General features: G+C 41.4%; 2 protein-coding genes across 2 annotated transcripts; both read right to left on the bottom strand.

The window, feature by feature from the left end:
- Positions 1-3,565: 3,565 nt before the first annotated feature.
- LOC114464429 (intestinal mucin-like protein) lies at positions 3,566-12,046 on the bottom strand. The gene is made up of 18 exons (XM_028448612.1): positions 9,881-12,046; positions 9,620-9,794; positions 9,276-9,523; positions 8,992-9,175; positions 7,106-8,909; positions 6,765-6,940; positions 6,617-6,686; positions 6,238-6,338; positions 6,105-6,136; positions 5,835-6,009; positions 5,658-5,762; positions 5,507-5,547; positions 5,280-5,408; positions 4,691-4,789; positions 4,446-4,574; positions 4,329-4,368; positions 3,971-4,094; positions 3,566-3,851 (listed from the first exon to the last, which is right to left on the bottom strand). The coding sequence occupies exons 2-18, from the start codon at positions 9,759-9,761 to the stop codon at positions 3,641-3,643; spliced, it is 3,810 nt and encodes a 1,269-aa protein (XP_028304413.1). The 5' UTR covers positions 9,762-9,794; positions 9,881-12,046; the 3' UTR covers positions 3,566-3,640.
- Positions 12,047-14,514: 2,468 nt separating this feature from the next.
- Positions 14,515-19,374, bottom strand: LOC114464430 (mucin-2-like; the record flags this gene model as incomplete). Its single annotated transcript, XM_028448613.1, has 1 exon — positions 14,515-19,374. A coding segment is annotated over one exon (4,548 nt), but the record flags the coding sequence as incomplete, so codon positions are not given.
- Between the last annotated feature and the right edge of the window lie 248 nt (positions 19,375-19,622).

Below are 19,622 nucleotides of genomic sequence, written 5' to 3'. Positions count from 1 at the left end.
CTCTAGCTAGAAGCGGAATAACACTACAGGCAGGATGACAGCGCTAGAGATGAAAAAGAACCTTTTTTTGAGGAAAAATGACAGCTTTTAAAAGATGGGAGACCAACACCTGAGCTACCAGACCTTCAGCAGAGGTAAGGTCAGAAAATTGTTTGTATTTTCTACAGTAAATGGTACAAAAGGAAGGATTGGCTTTGTGGATGCGCCTCACTGAGGCTGTTCCGAGTTGTTGTTGTCATCTTCTCCGTGTTTCTGTGTTTCCAACACAAACAACGGATGCGCTGCCGTGTCATGAGATATATCTTGTTAGGAGAGTATGGAGGCTGTATTAAATAATTGTTTGTTTCTTTATTGGTGTTTTACAATGTTGATTTTGTTAGATGGCTCAATGCTTGTTCGTGTGGATCTTGTTGGGTTTTTCTTATTATGAATTTTATATTTTGATAAGCGCATTGAGATGACTTTGTTGTAAATTGCGCTATACAAATAAAGTTGAATTTAATTCACACTTGTCAGCAGAAACATATGAAATTGTCAATTTTGCCTTATTTTGAAATCCAAAACTTGACAGGTATGGTTAGCACGTCTCCCTCACAGCAAGAAGGTCCGGGGGTCAAGCTGTGGGGTGTACACTTTGGTCCTTTCTGTGTGGAGTTTGCATGTTCTACTCCGGTATCCTCCCACCATCCAAAAAACATGACTGTTGATTTGATTTACAACCTCTAATAATAAGTAGCAGAAGACCCTCCTCCATCCCAAAGCTGTTCCACACCGGCCTGACTAGGTATATTTATTAGCAGCAGACACCTACGTGGGCGGAAGCAGGGGTTCCCAAACTTTTTAGCCCACAACCCCCAAAATAATGGTGACAGAAACTGGCGACCCCCACTATCCCAGGTGGTGATTGAAAACGTGCACACAGGACTTGTACATTTATTACCTCAAACACAGGCTTTACAGCAGCACAACAGAAAAGAACTGCATGACATTCATGAAGTTATTTATGTTATCATAATGATTAGTAATGGTAGGTTTAATACAGACAAACTGTGTACAGGCTGGTTTCTCTTTGTCCCCGAGATGAGGGTAACGGGAGACAGGTGCCAAATCGGACGGTGGGGGGCAGAGTGGGGTTTCGGATGGCGAACCGGGGCCCGCGCACCTCCACGGACAGCGGCGTGCCTTGGTGGGGGGTGGCCGAGGGCCGAGTCACACCTACCTCAGTGAGGAGGGGGGATCAACAAGCCACGGGGTTGTGGGTGTTCACAGCGGTATTTCTCTACTCTTCTCTGTTGCCCTCTCCACTGGCCTTTCTGTTTTGTCTTTGGTTGGTGTTAATATAACCAACACTTAAGTCTATGTGTCCCAAGCTTAAGCCTAAGCAGTGTGTTAATGTGAGCTAACTACTGCCTCACACACGTGCAAGTCTGTGGTGCAGTAAATTGACGTGCATATCAGTCGTTATTGCCGCCTGAGGAGCAGTCTTCTTGGCGTGGGGTCGAGACCCCTGATTTGGGAACCACTGTTCTAACAAACAAAATGAGCTACAAAAACTGAAATGCTCTGTGTCTGGACCCGCTACATGTGATTTTTTTGTGGGTCTTTGATGAAGTGAGCAGCTGTGTTTGGTGCTTTGCATTTTCATAATATTGTTCTTCATTGTTTTTTATATATATATATTTTTCAAACTCAGTTTTTAAGTGATAGTGTTTCAATATTATTTTTGTATTTTAATTGAAAGGAGTGGAACAAACTGTAGCAAAGCTGAAGTCAGCTCTTTAAAACATTTTTAGTGCATGGTAGTGCTCTTTCTGCTTTTATAGACTGGTGTGATGAACATTTCCTGGACTTTAATGTGTCTAAAACATCCCATCTCAAATAGTGAGGCACGGCCCCTCTAGATGTAGGGGGCAGTGGATCTCTCATGTGTGTGAGTGTGCGCTTTATTAGAGACTGTATAGAAAACTTCTCAAACTTTTCAGCTCGCAACACACAATACATATTCTCTTTGCCCTCAAGATAAGGGTAACGCGTGGGCTCCGGAGACATTGAACCGGCTTCTCTGCTGGATACCTGGGGGGTGTGTCGAACGAAGTGACCGCCGGCGCAAAGTGGGGTTTTGTTTCGAGTGACAGATGGCAAACTGGGCAGCAGCCAGCCCCACAGACCTTGGCGCATCACCCATGAGCACGCCTACAGCGAGCCCGTTGCTTGACGAGGCGTCAATTAAATACGTTACACCCCAATCACGGTGATAAGCCGCTTGAGTTTTTCAGCAAAATGTGCCAAATATTGCCAATAATCATCTCGCTTTGTGAAGATTCTTAATAGGACTAGTTGTTAAATATCCCTAAATATTCAGCATGACAATTGGGGTATTCTTGGGTGGGGTGAAATTTTGTAAAGATTGCAGGGCGCCACCCCTACAACAGTTGTGTGCCCCGACTTCATTGGGTGTTTCGGCCGCTAAATTCTCTAAGGGTTTCAGGTCAGGCGAGTTTGCTGGCCAAACAAGCACAGTAACACCATGGTCATTGAACCAGCTTTTGCTACCTTTGGCAGTGTGGACAGGTGCCAAGTCCTGCTGGAAAATGAAATCAGCATCTCCATAAAGCTTTTGCTGCAAACACTTTTGATGAAGAAGAGTCTCATGTTTTCAACAATTAGTAAATTTGTGACACAGTTTGTAACCAGACTAAATGGTGATTCTGCTCGCACCGGGGGATTCCCAGCGGCTGATGGTGGCTGCCGGCTTCAGAAGTTGATGTGGCTTACACAAGGCACACACAAGGCGAACGGACTTCAGCCATGTTGTGTTGTAGAATTGACCGGAATCATTTGTCAGATTGGTTGAATTTGCAGACATTTGCGGTGATTGGACAGAACTGTGGGGCCGCGCAGAAATTTTGGGGATTGACTGAGTTTGCATTAATAGTTTCGATCGCATCATTGCAAATTCCTGGAGGGTTTGATTGATCTCGTAATTCATGCAAAAGGAGGCACAACCAAGTATTGAGAGCATAGAAATGAACATACTTTTCAGAAGCCTTACATTTTTGTTTAAAATGTCCTTTTTTAATGATCTTATGTAATATGTTAATTTTCTGAGACACTGAATTGTGGGTTTTCATTATCTGTAAGCCATAATCATCAAAATTTCAGGAAATAAAAGCTTGAAATATTTGACTTACTGAAATGAGTGACAAAAATTATTGAACATTTTCATGATATTCTAATTTTTTTAGATGTACCTGTATATGACAATAAACTATAATGTATTTTCTATATTAAATCGCAGTGTTCGTTTTAGCTGCGAGGTAGTTTGAGAGGGAGGAGCTCACATTCTTATAGGGTAGGAGCCAGGATTGTCAGAAGGCGGAGTTTCTGCGATGTGACATCACAACACAAGAAAAATCTAACTGTCCTGTTTGGAGCTGACGAGCTGATGAAAACATTATGTACCAAGTAACAGAATGTTTTGCTTGTTCACACTAAATCAAAGACATGAGACATGGACTCAGTTGCTTCTCTTTATTTGATCATTTTGTTAGTACTCTACAAACTACTTTATTAGAAACATGTTAATAGAAACAGAAATTGACCCAACACCAATTGATTAGGTAGCTTAAAGACTGCTGCTTTAAACCAGGGAGAAGCTTCGCCTCCTGCGAGCAGGTGCTACTGCAGCTTTGGTACATTCAGTCGGATTACATGCACACTCCTCCACATGCTGGTATGAGTGAGGGATCGTCTCTCCGTTCAAACAGCGTAGGTTGACAGTGCGATTGCTGGAGCGTAGCTCTTTACAGCAGGAGCAAGAGTGCTGCAGAGATGCAGCTGCTTGTGAGTATCTATGGTGCAGAACGATGGTGTCTATTAGTCAAATTAGCATCCAAACCATTTACCTCATCTCTCTTCAAAATACTCTAAGAGACCGTAATACAGTTGTCGTTTGGTTTGATGTCCTTACTTGGTAAAAGTGTTGCAGGAGCCTTCACAGAATGGCATATCAACCTCCTCATTAGATGAACAGCCCTTGTGTGTAATTCGGATTTTCATGGACACTTTTTTGCAGGTTTTGTCTTTCTCAACACCTTCGAGAACAAAGGGATAGTAATGTTATATCATAGCACACTTTGATGTGTTATTGAATCATTTTTCAAGGTAACTATGAATGGTCACTTTGATGGACAGTAAACATTTCTGTAGGAGGCTGTGTCATAGTTCTAATATCTGTGAGTAGAAAAAGGTTATAGAAAAATCCTATTTTCTGATTGTCCTAAAAGTTTCAGGCAGTGATTGATTTCCTGTTAAAATATCAAACTCACAGGTTTTACAGCATCCATCGGCTGCAGTCTGAGTGGTGTTCTAAGGGGAAAAACATTTTTTTTCTTTACCTCCTTCACACAAAAACAGTAAAACTAATTTTTTCATGAGATTCTTACCGGGAGGCATTCGCTCTCATTAAAATGAGGGCAAGGAACTGTTGAGTTTACAATTACTAATGTATCCTCCGTCTTAACACAAACAAGAACTTCACACTTATTTTTGGGAGGTGACCAGGTTTCTCCTTCCTGCAAGATTCCAAAGACATAGTCAGAGTCAGGGTTATATAGATTTTATCCAAAAATATCCCAGATTAGTAGAGATATGTTTTTGTTGTTTTTTTTTTACATCTAACCCCACTTACAATCAAGAGCTGCTTTGTACCATTGTCAGTGATGACACAGTGCGTTGGTTTGCACTTTCCGCAGCACTTATCAGTGTCTTTCTGCACATACTTCATTCCCTTTGAAAAGAAAAGTCACTCAGGCTTTTTAATCTCTTCCACACTATTTGTACAAACATCCATCCATTTTCTGTACCCATCGTTACACATATAGACAAACAAGTATCAACAAAGCTATCACAAGGAAAACATGAAAATTCTGAAAAGAATGGTCCCAGCAAAGTTTTCCAACTGAGATTCGAACATAACCCTCCATAACATTTCCAAATACAGCGCAAGATTTTTTGTTCAATATAAAAGATTTTGAAAAAAAAAAGAATTATAAAAAGCTACGTATTGCTTATAAATGCTATTGATTAACTCACACCAAGGCAGCCATCAGATTGCATCCATTAAAGTGGTAAAATAATAAAGCGGAACATAATCAGTGGTAACAACAGCCTCTAAAAGCCTTCATTAGACATTGGGAGGTTAGTTAACTTTGTCCAATATCAATAATCAATAATAAAGACCAATATCAGTGTTGTAATGTTTACAGTGGGTAGCTTACCAACTCACAGCTCTCATTACATTGTTTAACAGTGCAATTAATCTTTAACAGTCCTCCAGAGGAGGAGTCAGTCTCTCGGCTACATAGGCATTCCTCACATTCCTCACTTCCCGGAACTGTAGCACCGATCTGACAAAAAAAGTAATGAAAATAGTGAAGCATTTGTGTTGTCTTACAATTGTCAGAAAACCATAATCTGAAGAGTTCTACATGCACATCCCATTTACCTGGTACTCAGCATCATCATGGACACAAACTTTTTTGGGCACTATACAAAGTTAAAAATAAAAAAAATAAAAAATAAAACATAAGCATTCATTTAAATAATAATTTAAGGACTAATATGTGTGTAGATTATGACTTTTTTCGTGAGCTCACCACATGTGTAATTTGGACAACATGCTCCCTCTGCAACACTCAGAATTGGTTTGAATCCAACTAAACAACTTATTTTTGGGACTGGGCAAGTTGTGACTTGACATTCTGGGAAAGAAAACTGAAATCAGCATGGTCACATTTAAACGTAACATACATATGTAATAATAGAAGACTTACGGCAAACATGTTCAAGACAGCAGGGGTCCAATTTGCTTGTTTGGTTGACCAGAACATAACCTTTGTCAACACAGGTGGTGTTTTCTGGTTCTGGACAAACCCTTGGCTTGCAAGTCACAGTCTTGGACTTCTCACAGATGCAGTCTTGACATTTGTACTCAAATGTCTCATTAAACTAAAATACATGTTTATTCAGTTAATTGTCAAATGGAAGTAATAACTTAATTTATTTCATTGATTTATTAAAAAATAAACACACAAATCACTTACCTCATGTGGATTGTTTTCTGGATCCAGACATCCTGCAAGATCAGAGATATTTTGCAAGCTCACTGATAACCATGAAAACTGAATAATTTTATTTAAATAGTAAATGTTATACATTTAAGTTATTCTTACTTACCACATGTTTTAACACAGACATCAGAGTATTTGTTAAACAGTTTCATCCCTTCTGCACAAAAACAGCCCTCAGTTGTCACATTCGTGGGGGGTTCATCAGGACTAAAAAAAAAAAAAAAAACAGTTATTGGCAAACTGCATAACACAAAAAGTGCAAATACAACTGAAATGTATTTTTTGATTTCTTACAAAATTTGTATGAACTAGGATGTTTAGAGGCCACAAGTATTACATCATGTTCTCACATGAGGAGAGAGATTTTACTGCTTTAAACAACCAAAAGCTATTACTCAACACAATGCTTAACAAAAGCCTCATCTATGGGCAATGTTTTTGTGCACCAATACAATTTAAATCCAAAAACATTTCTTTTAACTTACTTGTCATCACAGGTTGGCTGTTCAGCAGGACCACAAGGCTTGTAAACTTTATTCAAGGGGCAGTCACTTGCTGTTAATGAGAATTTGAATAAGTGTTTTAAAAGATGAGCAGTCAATTTACAATACTGCTACCAGGATTGTTCCTTACCACATAATTTTGTATAGTTCCTCCAGTCGATGCAAACTCCAGCCTGAGCACAGGCCGCAGCGTAACTCTCCAAACTTTCACATTCAACTGCCTGGTTGGAATCAGTGCAGCTGTCGGACACACAACTGCTATGAAAATTTCGGGGTGACACGGAGTCATGGCACTCTGCAAAAGGACTGTGGAGTATACAGTGTACAGTGAGTAAGGATGATATTCAAAATTGTTTTTGTTGTTGGTTTTAATAATCTACAAAGAATAACATGTTTTGACTATTCAATGAAATCAGGACTTTTGTAGCTGTATTTAGTATGGATGGTTACGTGACTTGAAGAATTACCTACCCTTCTTCACTAGTGAGAAGATCACATACAGAGTCTTCTCTACATGGTTTTGGTTCAGTTGTACTATATTCAATGGTCTTTGCTGTAGATGGCGTGGGTGTAGTTTTAGTTTCAGTAGATATCGTAGATTCAGGTGATGACTTTGTTGACGTATTTGGAGTTACGGTTAAGGTTGTTGATCCAGTTATTGGTAATGTAGTTCTGTAGTTCAATTCTGTGACTCTGGTTGAAGTGAATCCTTTTGATGGAGTGGTTTTTGATACTGAAGGAGTACTTTGTTGCATTGTAAACCCTGTACTACCAGGTAAAAGGGATGATATAGGTTTTGTTGTAAATGTTGCCCTTGGTAGTAATGTTATAGAACCTGTTGTTGTTTCAGGAATACCACCTGATCGTGTTGTTGCTATTGTTCTCTGTGTTTCAGGTGAAGCTTCAGATTCAGCTGGTGCTGATGTAGACCTTGTAGCAGATGTTACAATTGCTGTTACAGTTCCACGTGGTGCTATTGTTGATCTTGTTATTGAGCTTGCAGTAGATCCTTGAACTGTTTCTGATACTTGGGGAGCTGTAGTTGACCCAAGACGTGTGCTTGAACTAGTTGATGTAGATTTTATGGCAGATGTTTCCTTGGCTTGCAGTGTGGTTGTTTTTTCAACTGTGCCAACTGATTTAGGCAAAGTGGTTTTAGATTCTGTCTTTTGTGTTTCAGTTATTCCAGGAAGTTTAGTTGTTTTTGCAGAGAATATTGTTGTTTCAGTAGCACCTTTAGCTCCAGTCGGTGGTGATGTAGAGCCTGTAAATGTAGTAGGTGCTTTAAATGTGGTTTCAGTTCCAGATGATGGTAAAGTAGATCTTGTGATTATTGTTGTAGCGGACTCTATTATCGGAGTAGTTTCTGATTCTTGGGGAGAAGTTCGCTGTGTGGTTGACTCTGGACTTAAACTTACACCTGGTGATGTGGATTTGGTAGGAAATCTTTCCCCAGGTTGGAGTGTGGTTGTTTTTTTAACTGCACCAGTTGATTTAGGGAAAGTGGTTTTAGATTCTGTCTTTTGTGTTTCAGTTATTCCAGGAAGTCCAGTCGTTTTAGCAGAGGATATTGTTGTTTCAGTCGCACCTTTAGTTCCAGTCGGTGGTGATGTAGAGCCTGTAAATGTAGTAGGTGCTTTATATGTGGCTTCAGTTCCAGATGATGGTAAAGTAGATCTTGTGATTATTGTTGTAGCGGACTCTATTATTGGAGTAGTTTCTGATTCTTGGGGAGAAGTTAGCTGTGTGGTTGACTCTGGACTTAAACTTACACCTGGTGATGTGGATTTGGTAGGAAATCTTTCCCCAGGTTGGAGTGTGGTTGTTTTTTTAACTGCACCAGTTGATTTAGGGAAAGTGGTTTTAGATTCTGTCTTTTGTGTTTGAGTTATTCCAGGAAGTCCAGTCGTTTTAGCAGAGGATATTGTTGTTTCAGTCGCACCTTTAGCTCCAGTCGGTGGTGATTTAGACTGAGTAGTTGTAGTTGGTGTTTCAAAGGTAGTTTTTGTTCCAGGAGGTTGTAGAGTAGTTCTGGTTATAGTGGATGAAGTAGTGATACTTTGTGATACTTGGGGAGACGTTTGTAGTCTTGTATATCCTTTACTTACTGGTTTAGTAGTAGTTTCAAGTATGTTGGTAGGTGGTGCAAGGGGTTTCTTGCAATTTGGTTTCGTACTGTCTTTTACAAGCCAATAATCAGCCATTACAGCACAGCTTTTTACCAGCTGACCTCCTGGCAGCCTGCAGTCATCCGACTGGATGTTGTTGCATGTTCCTGATAATGAAAGAAAACATCCATTAAAAAATGTTTTATATGTTTCATATATACAGTATTTGACTGAACATTCAGTACTTACCACAATGACCCTGTGTGTTTCTGCCAAAGGTTTTGACTGGCACAAAAACACTAAAGCCATTTTTACCAAATTTAATGACCACTTCAATGCGAGGAATCTCTAATATCAAATTTATACCAGAATTAATTACTTTAACTCCTTGCTGGGAGAAAGGAAGTCTCACAACACTGTTATTTGTTAGTGCCTGTAAGATAAAAAGCAACAACAAAATACTTCAGTTTGGTAATCCATGGCTTAACCACAAGATTAAATATGATGACTACCATCTCGTCTTTGCTAAGTACCTCCAGTTTAGATGCTCCGTTGAGGTTTGTATTTTGGAGTCGCACGACAAGAGATCCATAAAATACACTAATTGATCGAGAACAGGAACTGTCTTCTTTTGGATCACAAGAAGCTCCATCAATGTATATTTTAAGATTGAATTTAGGTGTGATCTCTTCCATCAAAACATAGGTACAGTTCCCTTTATAACTGTAGTAAGAACCATCAAAGGTGTTGTAATGAGAACTTCCCCAGCCTTCACAGACACCTAAAAAGAATTAAAATAATATCAGAAATTTATATATGTATATGATATATATACATACATATAAATATAAAAGTCCATTAGGAATGTGGCACTTACATTCACAAACAGGATGTTGACAGCAATGGAACTCATCCCACTCAAGAATTTGCTTTTTTCCATTTGTACAAGCTGTTTTGGTAATAGGTGGACATTCATACGGGATTATTTGTAATGTGTCATTACCAGTGCATCTGGCCATTGTGCAGTTGCAAAAGTGAAAGGTTTCATTGAGCTGTCAAAACAAGACAATTTTACAAGGTAAAAAACTGAATAATAATAAGATTAATTCTACTGCATAAAAAAGGTTCAGCAACATACCACAGCACCAAAGGTTGGACAGTCATTTGAAGGGATTGTAGTTGTGAGAGCAGATGTTCCAGTTTGTGGTGTAGTAACATTTCTAGGTTGTTCAGTTGTTGTAGATAGGATGGATGGTGAAGTAGACTGACCCGAAACAGTTTGGTTTGTAGTTGTGACACCACTACTTGTTTTAATAGAAGGTGTGGTTTGCACTGTAGGTGTTACTCCTGGAGGCAGTGTTGTAGAAATTGTGGTTGTAGTTGCTTTTTCCACTGGTAATGTTGATGATGGTGGGGTTCCTGTAGAAGATCCTGTTGGTACGCTAGTTGAAACAGATACCTTTGTTGTAGATACAGTTTTTTGTGTTTCAGTACTAGCTGTAGGTCCAGTTGGAACGGTTGTTGATGCAGTGACTGTTGAAGGAGTGGGTCCTGTTGATGGAGTGCTTTTTGATACTCCAGAAGTTGCTTGTGATGTTGTGGTACCTGTTTTAACAGAAGGTGTGGTTTGCACTGTAGTTGTTACTCCTGGAGGCAGTGTTGTAGAACTTGTGGTTGTAGTTGTTTTTTCCACTGGTAATGTTGATGATGGTGGGGTTCCTGTCGAAGATCCTGTTGGTACGCTAGTTGAAACAGATACCTTTGTTGTAGATACAGTTTTTTGTGTTTCAGTACTAGCTGTAGGTCCAGTTGGAACGGTTGTTGATGCAGTGACTGTTGAAGGAGTGGGTCCTGTTGATGGAGTGCTTTTTGATACTCCAGAGGTTGCTTGTGATGTTGTGGTACCTGTTTTAACAGAAGGTGTGGTTTGCACTGTAGTTGTTACTCCTGGAGGCAGTGTTGTAGAAATTGTGGTTGTAGTTGCTTTTTTCACTGGTAATGTTGATGATGGTGGGGTTCCTGTCGAAGATCCTGTTGGTACGCTAGTTGAAACAGATACCTTTGTTGTAGATACAGTTTTTTGTGTTTCAGTACTAGCTGTAGGTCCAGTTGGAACGGTTGTTGATGCAGTGACTGTTGAAGGAGTGGGTCCTGTTGATGGAGTGCTTTTTGATACTCCAGAGGTTGCTTGTGATGTTGTGGTACCTGTTTTAACAGAAGGTGTGGTTTGCACTGTAGTTGTTACTCCTGGAGGCAGTGTCGTAGAACTTGTGGTTGTAGTTTTTTCCACTGGTATTGTTGATGATGGTGGGGTTCCTGTAGAAGGTCCTGTTGGTACGCTAGTTGAAACAGATACCTTTGTTGTAGATACAGTTTTTTGTGTTTCAGTACTAGCTGTAGGTCCAGTTGGAACGGTTGTTGATGCAGTGACTGTTGAAGGAGTGGGTCCTGTTGATGGAGTGCTTTTTGATACTCCAGAGGTTGCTTGTGATGTTGTGGTACCTGTTTTAACAGAAGGTGTGGTTTGCACTGTAGTTGTTACTCCTGGAGGCAGTGTTGTAGAAATTGTGGTTGTAGTTGCTTTTTTCACTGGTAATGTTGATGATGGTGGGGTTCCTGTCGAAGATCCTGTTGGTACGCTAGTTGAAACAGATACCTTTGTTGTAGATACAGTTTTTTGTGTTTCAGTACTAGCTGTAGGTCCAGTTGGAACGGTTGTTGATGCAGTGACTGTTGAAGGAGTGGGTCCTGTTGATGGAGTGCTTTTTGATACTCCAGAGGTTGCTTGTGATGTTGTGGTACCTGTTTTAACAGAAGGTGTGGTTTGCACTGTAGGTGTTACTCCTGGAGGCAGTGTCGTAGAACTTGTGGTTGTAGTTGCTTTTTCCACTGGTAATGTTGATGATGGTGGGGTTCCTGTAGAAGATCCTGTTGGTACGCTAGTTGAAACAGATACCTTTGTTGTAGATACAGTTTTTTGTGTTTCAGTACTAGCTGTAGGTCCAGTTGGAACGGTTGTTGATGCAGTGACTGTTGAAGGAGTGGGTCCTGTTGATGGAGTGCTTTTTGATACTCCAGAGGTTGCTTGTGATGTTGTGGTACCTGTTTTAACAGAAGGTGTGGTTTGCACTGTAGTTGTTACTCCTGGAGGCAGTGTTGTAGAAATTGTGGTTGTAGTTGCTTTTTTCACTGGTAATGTTGATGATGGTGGGGTTCCTGTCGAAGATCCTGTTGGTACGCTAGTTGAAACAGATACCTTTGTTGTAGATACAGTTTTTTGTGTTTCAGTACTAGCTGTAGGTCCAGTTGGAACGGTTGTTGATGCAGTGACTGTTGAAGGAGTGGGTCCTGTTGATGGAGTGCTTTTTGATACTCCAGAGGTTGCTTGTGATGTTGTGGTACCTGTTTTAACAGAAGGTGTGGTTTGCACTGTAGTTGTTACTCCTGGAGGCAGTGTTGTAGAAATTGTGGTTGTAGTTGCTTTTTCACTGGTAATGTTGATGATGGTGGGGTTCCTGTCGAAGATCCTGTTGGTACGCTAGTTGAAACAGATACCTTTGTTGTAGATACAGTTTTTTGTGTTTCAGTACTAGCTGTAGGTCCAGTTGGAATGGTTGTTGATGCAGTGACTGTTGAAGGAGTGGGTCCTGTTGATGGAGTGCTTTTTGATACTCCAGAGGTTGCTTGTGATGTTGTGGTACCTGTTTTAACAGAAGGTGTGGTTTGCACTGTAGTTGTTACTCCTGGAGGCAGTGTCGTAGAACTTGTGGTTGTAGTTGTTTTTTCCACTGGTAATGTTGATGATGGTGGGGTTCCTGTCGAAGATCCTGTTGGTACGCTAGTTGAAACAGATACCTTTGTTGTAGATACAGTTTTTTGTGTTTCAGTACTAGCTGTAGGTCCAGTTGGAACGGTTGTTGATGCAGTGACTGTTGAAGGAGTGGGTCCTGTTGATGGAGTGCTTTTTGATACTCCAGAGGTTGCTTGTGATGTTGTGGTACCTGTTTTAACAGAAGGTGTGGTTTGCACTGTAGTTGTTACTCCTGGAGGCAGTGTTGTAGAAATTGTGGTTGTAGTTGCTTTTTTCACTGGTAATGTTGATGATGGTGGGGTTCCTGTCGAAGATCCTGTTGGTACGCTAGTTGAAACAGATACCTTTGTTGTAGATACAGTTTTTTGTGTTTCAGTACTAGCTGTAGGTCCAGTTGGAACGGTTGTTGATGCAGTGACTGTTGAAGGAGTGGGTCCTGTTGATGGAGTGCTTTTTGATACTCCAGAGGTTGCTTGTGATGTTGTGGTACCTGTTTTAACAGAAGGTGTGGTTTGCACTGTAGTTGTTACTCCTGGAGGCAGTGTTGTAGAAATTGTGGTTGTAGTTGCTTTTTTCACTGGTAATGTTGATGATGGTGGGGTTCCTGTCGAAGATCCTGTTGGTACGCTAGTTGAAACAGATACCTTTGTTGTAGATACAGTTTTTTGTGTTTCAGTACTAGCTGTAGGTCCAGTTGGAACGGTTGTTGATGCAGTGACTGTTGAAGGAGTGGGTCCTGTTGATGGAGTGCTTTTTGATACTCCAGAGGTTGCTTGTGATGTTGTGGTACCTGTTTTAACAGAAGGTGTGGTTTGCACTGTAGTTGTTACTCCTGGAGGCAGTGTTGTAGAAATTGTGGTTGTAGTTGCTTTTTTCACTGGTAATGTTGATGATGGTGGGGTTCCTGTCGAAGATCCTGTTGGTACGCTAGTTGAAACAGATACCTTTGTTGTAGATACAGTTTTTTGTGTTTCAGTACTAGCTGTAGGTCCAGTTGGAACGGTTGTTGATGCAGTGACTGTTGAAGGAGTGGGTCCTGTTGATGGAGTGCTTTTTGATACTCCAGAGGTTGCTTGTGATGTTGTGGTACCTGTTTTAACAGAAGGTGTGGTTTGCACTGTAGTTGTTACTCCTGGAGGCAGTGTCGTAGAACTTGTGGTTGTAGTTTTTTCCACTGGTATTGTTGATGATGGTGGGGTTCCTGTAGAAGATCCTGTTGGTACGCTAGTTGAAACAGATACCTTTGTTGTAGATACAGTTTTTTGTGTTTCAGTACTAGCTGTAGGTCCAGTTGGAACGGTTGTTGATGCAGTGACTGTTGAAGGAGTGGGTCCTGTTGATGGAGTGCTTTTTGATACTCCAGAGGTTGCTTGTGATGTTGTGGTACCTGTTTTAACAGAAGGTGTGGTTTGCACTGTAGTTGTTACTCCTGGAGGCAGTGTTGTAGAAATTGTGGTTGTAGTTGCTTTTTTTCACTGGTAATGTTGATGATGGTGGGGTTCCTGTCGAAGATCCTGTTGGTACGCTAGTTGAAACAGATACCTTTGTTGTAGATACAGTTTTTTGTGTTTCAGTACTAGCTGTAGGTCCAGTTGGAACGGTTGTTGATGCAGTGACTGTTGAAGGAGTGGGTCCTGTTGATGGAGTGCTTTTTGATACTCCAGAGGTTGCTTGTGATGTTGTGGTACCTGTTTTAACAGAAGGTGTGGTTTGCACTGTAGTTGTTACTCCTGGAGGCAGTGTTGTAGAAATTGTGGTTGTAGTTGCTTTTTCACTGGTAATGTTGATGATGGTGGGGTTCCTGTAGAAGATCCTGTTGGTACGCTAGTTGAAACAGATACCTTTGTTGTAGATACAGTTTTTTGTGTTTCAGTACTAGCTGTAGGTCCAGTTGGAACGGTTGTTGATGCAGTGACTGTTGAAGGAGTGGGTCCTGTTGATGGAGTGCTTTTTGATACTCCAGAGGTTGCTTGTGATGTTGTGGTACCTGTTTTAACAGAAGGTGTGGTTTGCACTGTAGTTGTTACTCCTGGAGGCAGTGTTGTAGAAATTGTGGTTGTAGTTGCTTTTTTCACTGGTAATGTTGATGATGGTGGGGTTCCTGTCGAAGATCCTGTTGGTACGCTAGTTGAAACAGATACCTTTGTTGTAGATACAGTTTTTTGTGTTTCAGTACTAGCTGTAGGTCCAGTTGGAACGGTTGTTGATGCAGTGACTGTTGAAGGAGTGGGTCCTGTTGATGGAGTGCTTTTTGATACTCCAGAGGTTGCTTGTTATGTTGTGGTACCTGTTTTAACAGAAGGTGTGGTTTGCACTGTAGTTGTTACTCCTGGAGGCAGTGTTGTAGAAATTGTGGTTGTAGTTGCTTTTTTCACTGGTAATGTTGATGATGGTGGGGTTCCTGTCGAAGATCCTGTTGGTACGCTAGTTGAAACAGATACCTTTGTTGTAGATACAGTTTTTTGTGTTTCAGTACTAGCTGTAGGTCCAGTTGGAACGGTTGTTGATGCAGTGACTGTTGAAGGAGTGGGTCCTGTTGATGGAGTGCTTTTTGATACTCCAGAAGTTGCTTGTGATGTTGTGGTACCTGTTTTAACAGAAGGTGTGGTTTGCACTGTAGTTGTTACTCCTGGAGGCAGTGTTGTAGAAATTGTGGTTGTAGTTGCTTTTTTCACTGGTAATGTTGATGATGGTGGGGTTCCTGTCGAAGATCCTGTTGGTACGCTAGTTGAAACAGATACCTTTGTTGTAGATACAGTTTTTTGTGTTTCAGTACTAGCTGTAGGTCCAGTTGGAACGGTTGTTGATGCAGTGACTGTTGAAGGAGTGGGTCCTGTTGATGGAGTGCTTTTTGATACTCCAGAGGTTGCTTGTGATGTTGTGGTACCTGTTTTAACAGAAGGTGTGGTTTGCACTGTAGTTGTTACTCCTGGAGGCAGTGTTGTAGAAATTGTGGTTGTAGTTGCTTTTTTCACTGGTAATGTTGATGATGGTGGGGTTCCTGTCGAAGATCCTGTTGGTACGCTAGTTGAAACAGATACCTTTGTTGTAGATACAGTTTTTTGTGTTTCAGTACTAGCTGTAGGTCCAGTTGGAACGGTTGTTGATGCAGTGACTGTTGAAGGAGTGGGTCCTGTTGATGGAGTGCTTTTTGATACTCCAGAAGTTGCTTGTGATGTTGTGGTACCTGTTTTAACAGAAGGTGTGGTTTGCACTGTAGGTGTTACTCCTGGAGGCAGTGTTGTAGAAATTGTGGTTGTAGTTGCTTTTTTCACTGGTAATGTTGATGATGGTGGGGTTCCTGTCGAAGATCCTGTTGGTACGCTAGTTGAAACAGATACCTTTGTTGTAGATACAGTTTTTTGTGTTTCAGTACTAGCTGTAGGTCCAGTTGGAACGGTTGTTGATGCAGTGACTGTTGAAGGAGTGGGTCCTGTTGATGGAGTGCTTTTTGATACTCCAGAAGTTGCTTGTGATGTTGTGGTACCTGTTTTAACAGAAGGTGTGGTTTGCACTGTAGTTGTTACTCCTGGAGGCAGTGTTGTAGAAATTGTGGTTGTAGTTGCTTTTTTCACTGGTAATGTTGATGATGGTGGGGTTCCTGTCGAAGATCCTGTTGGTACGCTAGTTGAAACAGATACCTTTGTTGTAGATACAGTTTTTTGTGTTTCAGTACTAGCTGTAGGTCCAGTTGGAACGGTTGTTGATGCAGTGACTGTTGAAGGAGTGGGTCCTGTTGATGGAGTGCTTTTTGATACTCCAGAGGTTGCTTGTGATGTTGTGGTACCTGTTTTAACAGAAGGTGTGGTTTGCACTGTAGTTGTTACTCCTGGAGGCAGTGTTGTAGAAATTGTGGTTGTAGTTGCTTTTTTCACTGGTAATGTTGATGATGGTGGGGTTCCTGTCGAAGATCCTGTTGGTACGCTAGTTGAAACAGATACCTTTGTTGTAGATACAGTTTTTTGTGTTTCAGTACTAGCTGTAGGTCCAGTTGGAACGGTTGTTGATGCAGTGACTGTTGAAGGAGTGGGTCCTGTTGATGGAGTGCTTTTTGATACTCCAGAGGTTGCTTGTGATGTTGTGGTACCTGTTTTAACAGAAGGTGTGGTTTGCACTGTAGTTGTTACTCCTGGAGGCAGTGTTGTAGAAATTGTGGTTGTAGTTGCTTTTTTCACTGGTAATGTTGATGATGGTGGGGTTCCTGTAGAAGATCCTGTTGGTACGCTAGTTGAAACAGATACCTTTGTTGTAGATACAGTTTTTTGTGTTTCAGTACTAGCTGTAGGTCCAGTTGGAACGGTTGTTGATGCAGTGACTGTTGAAGGAGTGGGTCCTGTTGATGGAGTGCTTTTTGATACTCCAGAGGTTGCTTGTGATGTTGTGGTACCTGTTTTAACAGAAGGTGTGGTTTGCACTGTAGTTGTTACTCCTGGAGGCAGTGTCGTAGAACTTGTGGTTGTAGTTGCTTTTTTCACTGGTAATGTTGATGATGGTGGGGTTCCTGTCGAAGATCCTGTTGGTACGCTAGTTGAAACAGATACCTTTGTTGTAGATACAGTTTTTTGTGTTTCAGTACTAGCTGTAGGTCCAGTTGGAACGGTTGTTGATGCAGTGACTGTTGAAGGAGTGGGTCCTGTTGATGGAGTGCTTTTTGATACTCCAGAGGTTGCTTGTGATGTTGTGGTACCTGTTTTAACAGAAGGTGTGGTTTGCACTGTAGGTGTTACTCCTGGAGGCAGTGTTGTAGAAATTGTGGTTGTAGTTGCTTTTTTCACTGGTAATGTTGATGATGGTGGGGTTCCTGTCGAAGATCCTGTTGGTACGCTAGTTGAAACAGATACCTTTGTTGTAGATACAGTTTTTTGTGTTTCAGTACTAGCTGTAGGTCCAGTTGGAACGGTTGTTGATGCAGTGACTGTTGAAGGAGTGGGTCCTGTTGATGGAGTGCTTTTTGATACTCCAGAAGTTGCTTGTGATGTTGTGGTACCTGTTTTAACAGAAGGTGTGGTTTGCACTGTAGTTGTTACTCCTGGAGGCAGTGTTGTAGAAATTGTGGTTGTAGTTGCTTTTTTCACTGGTAATGTTGATGATGGTGGGGTTCCTGTCGAAGATCCTGTTGGTACGCTAGTTGAAACAGATACCTTTGTTGTAGATACAGTTTTTTGTGTTTCAGTACTAGCTGTAGGTCCAGTTGGAACGGTTGTTGATGCAGTGACTGTTGAAGGAGTGGGTCCTGTTGATGGAGTGCTTTTTGATACTCCAGAGGTTGCTTGTGATGTTGTGGTACCTGTTTTAACAGAAGGTGTGGTTTGCACTGTAGTTGTTACTCCTGGAGGCAGTGTTGTAGAAATTGTGGTTGTAGTTGCTTTTTTCACTGGTAATGTTGATGATGGTGGGGTTCCTGTCGAAGATCCTGTTGGTACGCTAGTTGAAACAGATACCTTTGTTGTAGATACAGTTTTTTGTGTTTCAGTACTAGCTGTAGGTCCAGTTGGAACGGTTGTTGATGCAGTGACTGTTGAAGGAGTGGGTCCTGTTGATGGAGTGCTTTTTGATACTCCAGAGGTTGCTTGTGATGTTGTGGTACCTGTTTTAACAGAAGGTGTGGTTTGCACTGTAGTTGTTACTCCTGGAGGCAGTGTTGTAGAAATTGTGGTTGTAGTTGCTTTTTTCACTGGTAATGTTGATGATGGTGGGGTTCCTGTAGAAGATCCTGTTGGTACGCTAGTTGAAACAGATACCTTTGTTGTAGATACAGTTTTTTGTGTTTCAGTACTAGCTGTAGGTCCAGTTGGAACGGTTGTTGATGCAGTGACTGTTGAAGGAGTGGGTCCTGTTGATGGAGTGCTTTTTGATACTCCAGAGGTTGCTTGTGATGTTGTGGTACCTGTTTTAACAGAAGGTGTGGTTTGCACTGTAGTTGTTACTCCTGGAGGCAGTGTCGTAGAACTTGTGGTTGTAGTTGTTTTTTCCACTGGTAATGTTGATGATGGTGGGGTTCCTGTAGAAGATCCTGTTGGTACGCTAGTTGAAACAGATACCTTTGTTGTAGATACAGTTTTTTGTGTTTCAGTACTAGCTGTAGGTCCAGTTGGAACGGTTGTTGATGCAGTGACTGTTGAAGGAGTGGGTCCTGTTGATGGAGTGCTTTTTGATACTCCAGAGGTTGCTTGTGATGTTGTGGTACCTGTTTTAACAGAAGGTGTGGTTTGCACTGTAGGTGTTACTCCTGGAGGCAGTGTTGTAGAAATTGTGGTTGTAGTTGCTTTTTTCACTGGTAATGTTGATGATGGTGGGGTTCCTGTCGAAGATCCTGTTGGTACGCTAGTTGAAACAGATACCTTTGTTGTAGATACAGTTTTTTGTGTTTCAGTACTAGCTGTAGGTCCAGTTGGAACGGTTGTTGATGCAGTGACTGTTGAAGGAGTGGGTCCTGTTGATGGAGTGCTTTTTGATACTCCAGAGGTTGCTTGTGATGTTGTGGTACCTGTTTTAACAGAAGGTGTGGTTTGCACTGTAGTTGTTACTCCTGGAGGCAGTGTCGTAGAACTTGTGGTTGTAGTTGCTTTTTTCCACTGGTAATGTTGATGATGGTGGGGTTCCTGTCGAAGATCCTGTTGGTACGCTAGTTGAAACAGATACCTTTGTTGTAGATACAGTTTTTTGTGTTTCAGTACTAGCTGTAGGTCCAGTTGGAACGGTTGTTGATGCAGTGACTGTTGAAGGAGTGGGTCCTGTTGATGGAGTGCTTTTTGATACTCCAGAGGTTGCTTGTGATGTTGTGGTACCTGTTTTAACAGAAGGTGTGGTTTGCACTGTAGTTGTTACTCCTGGAGGCAGTGTTGTAGAAATTGTGGTTGTAGTTGCTTTTTTCACTGGTAATGTTGATGATGGTGGGGTTCCTGTCGAAGATCCTGTTGGTACGCTAGTTGAAACAGATACCTTTGTTGTAGATACAGTTTTTTGTGTTTCAGTACTAGCTGTAGGTCCAGTTGGAACGGTTGTTGATGCAGTGACTGTTGAAGGAGTGGGTCCTGTTGATGGAGTGCTTTTTGATACTCCAGAGGTT

Source organism: Gouania willdenowi, chromosome 6 (genome assembly GCF_900634775.1).
Source record: "Gouania willdenowi chromosome 6, fGouWil2.1, whole genome shotgun sequence".
NCBI classification, from domain to species: domain Eukaryota; kingdom Metazoa; phylum Chordata; class Actinopteri; order Blenniiformes; family Gobiesocidae; genus Gouania; species Gouania willdenowi.
This window is presented reverse-complemented; position numbering and strand designations above follow the sequence as displayed.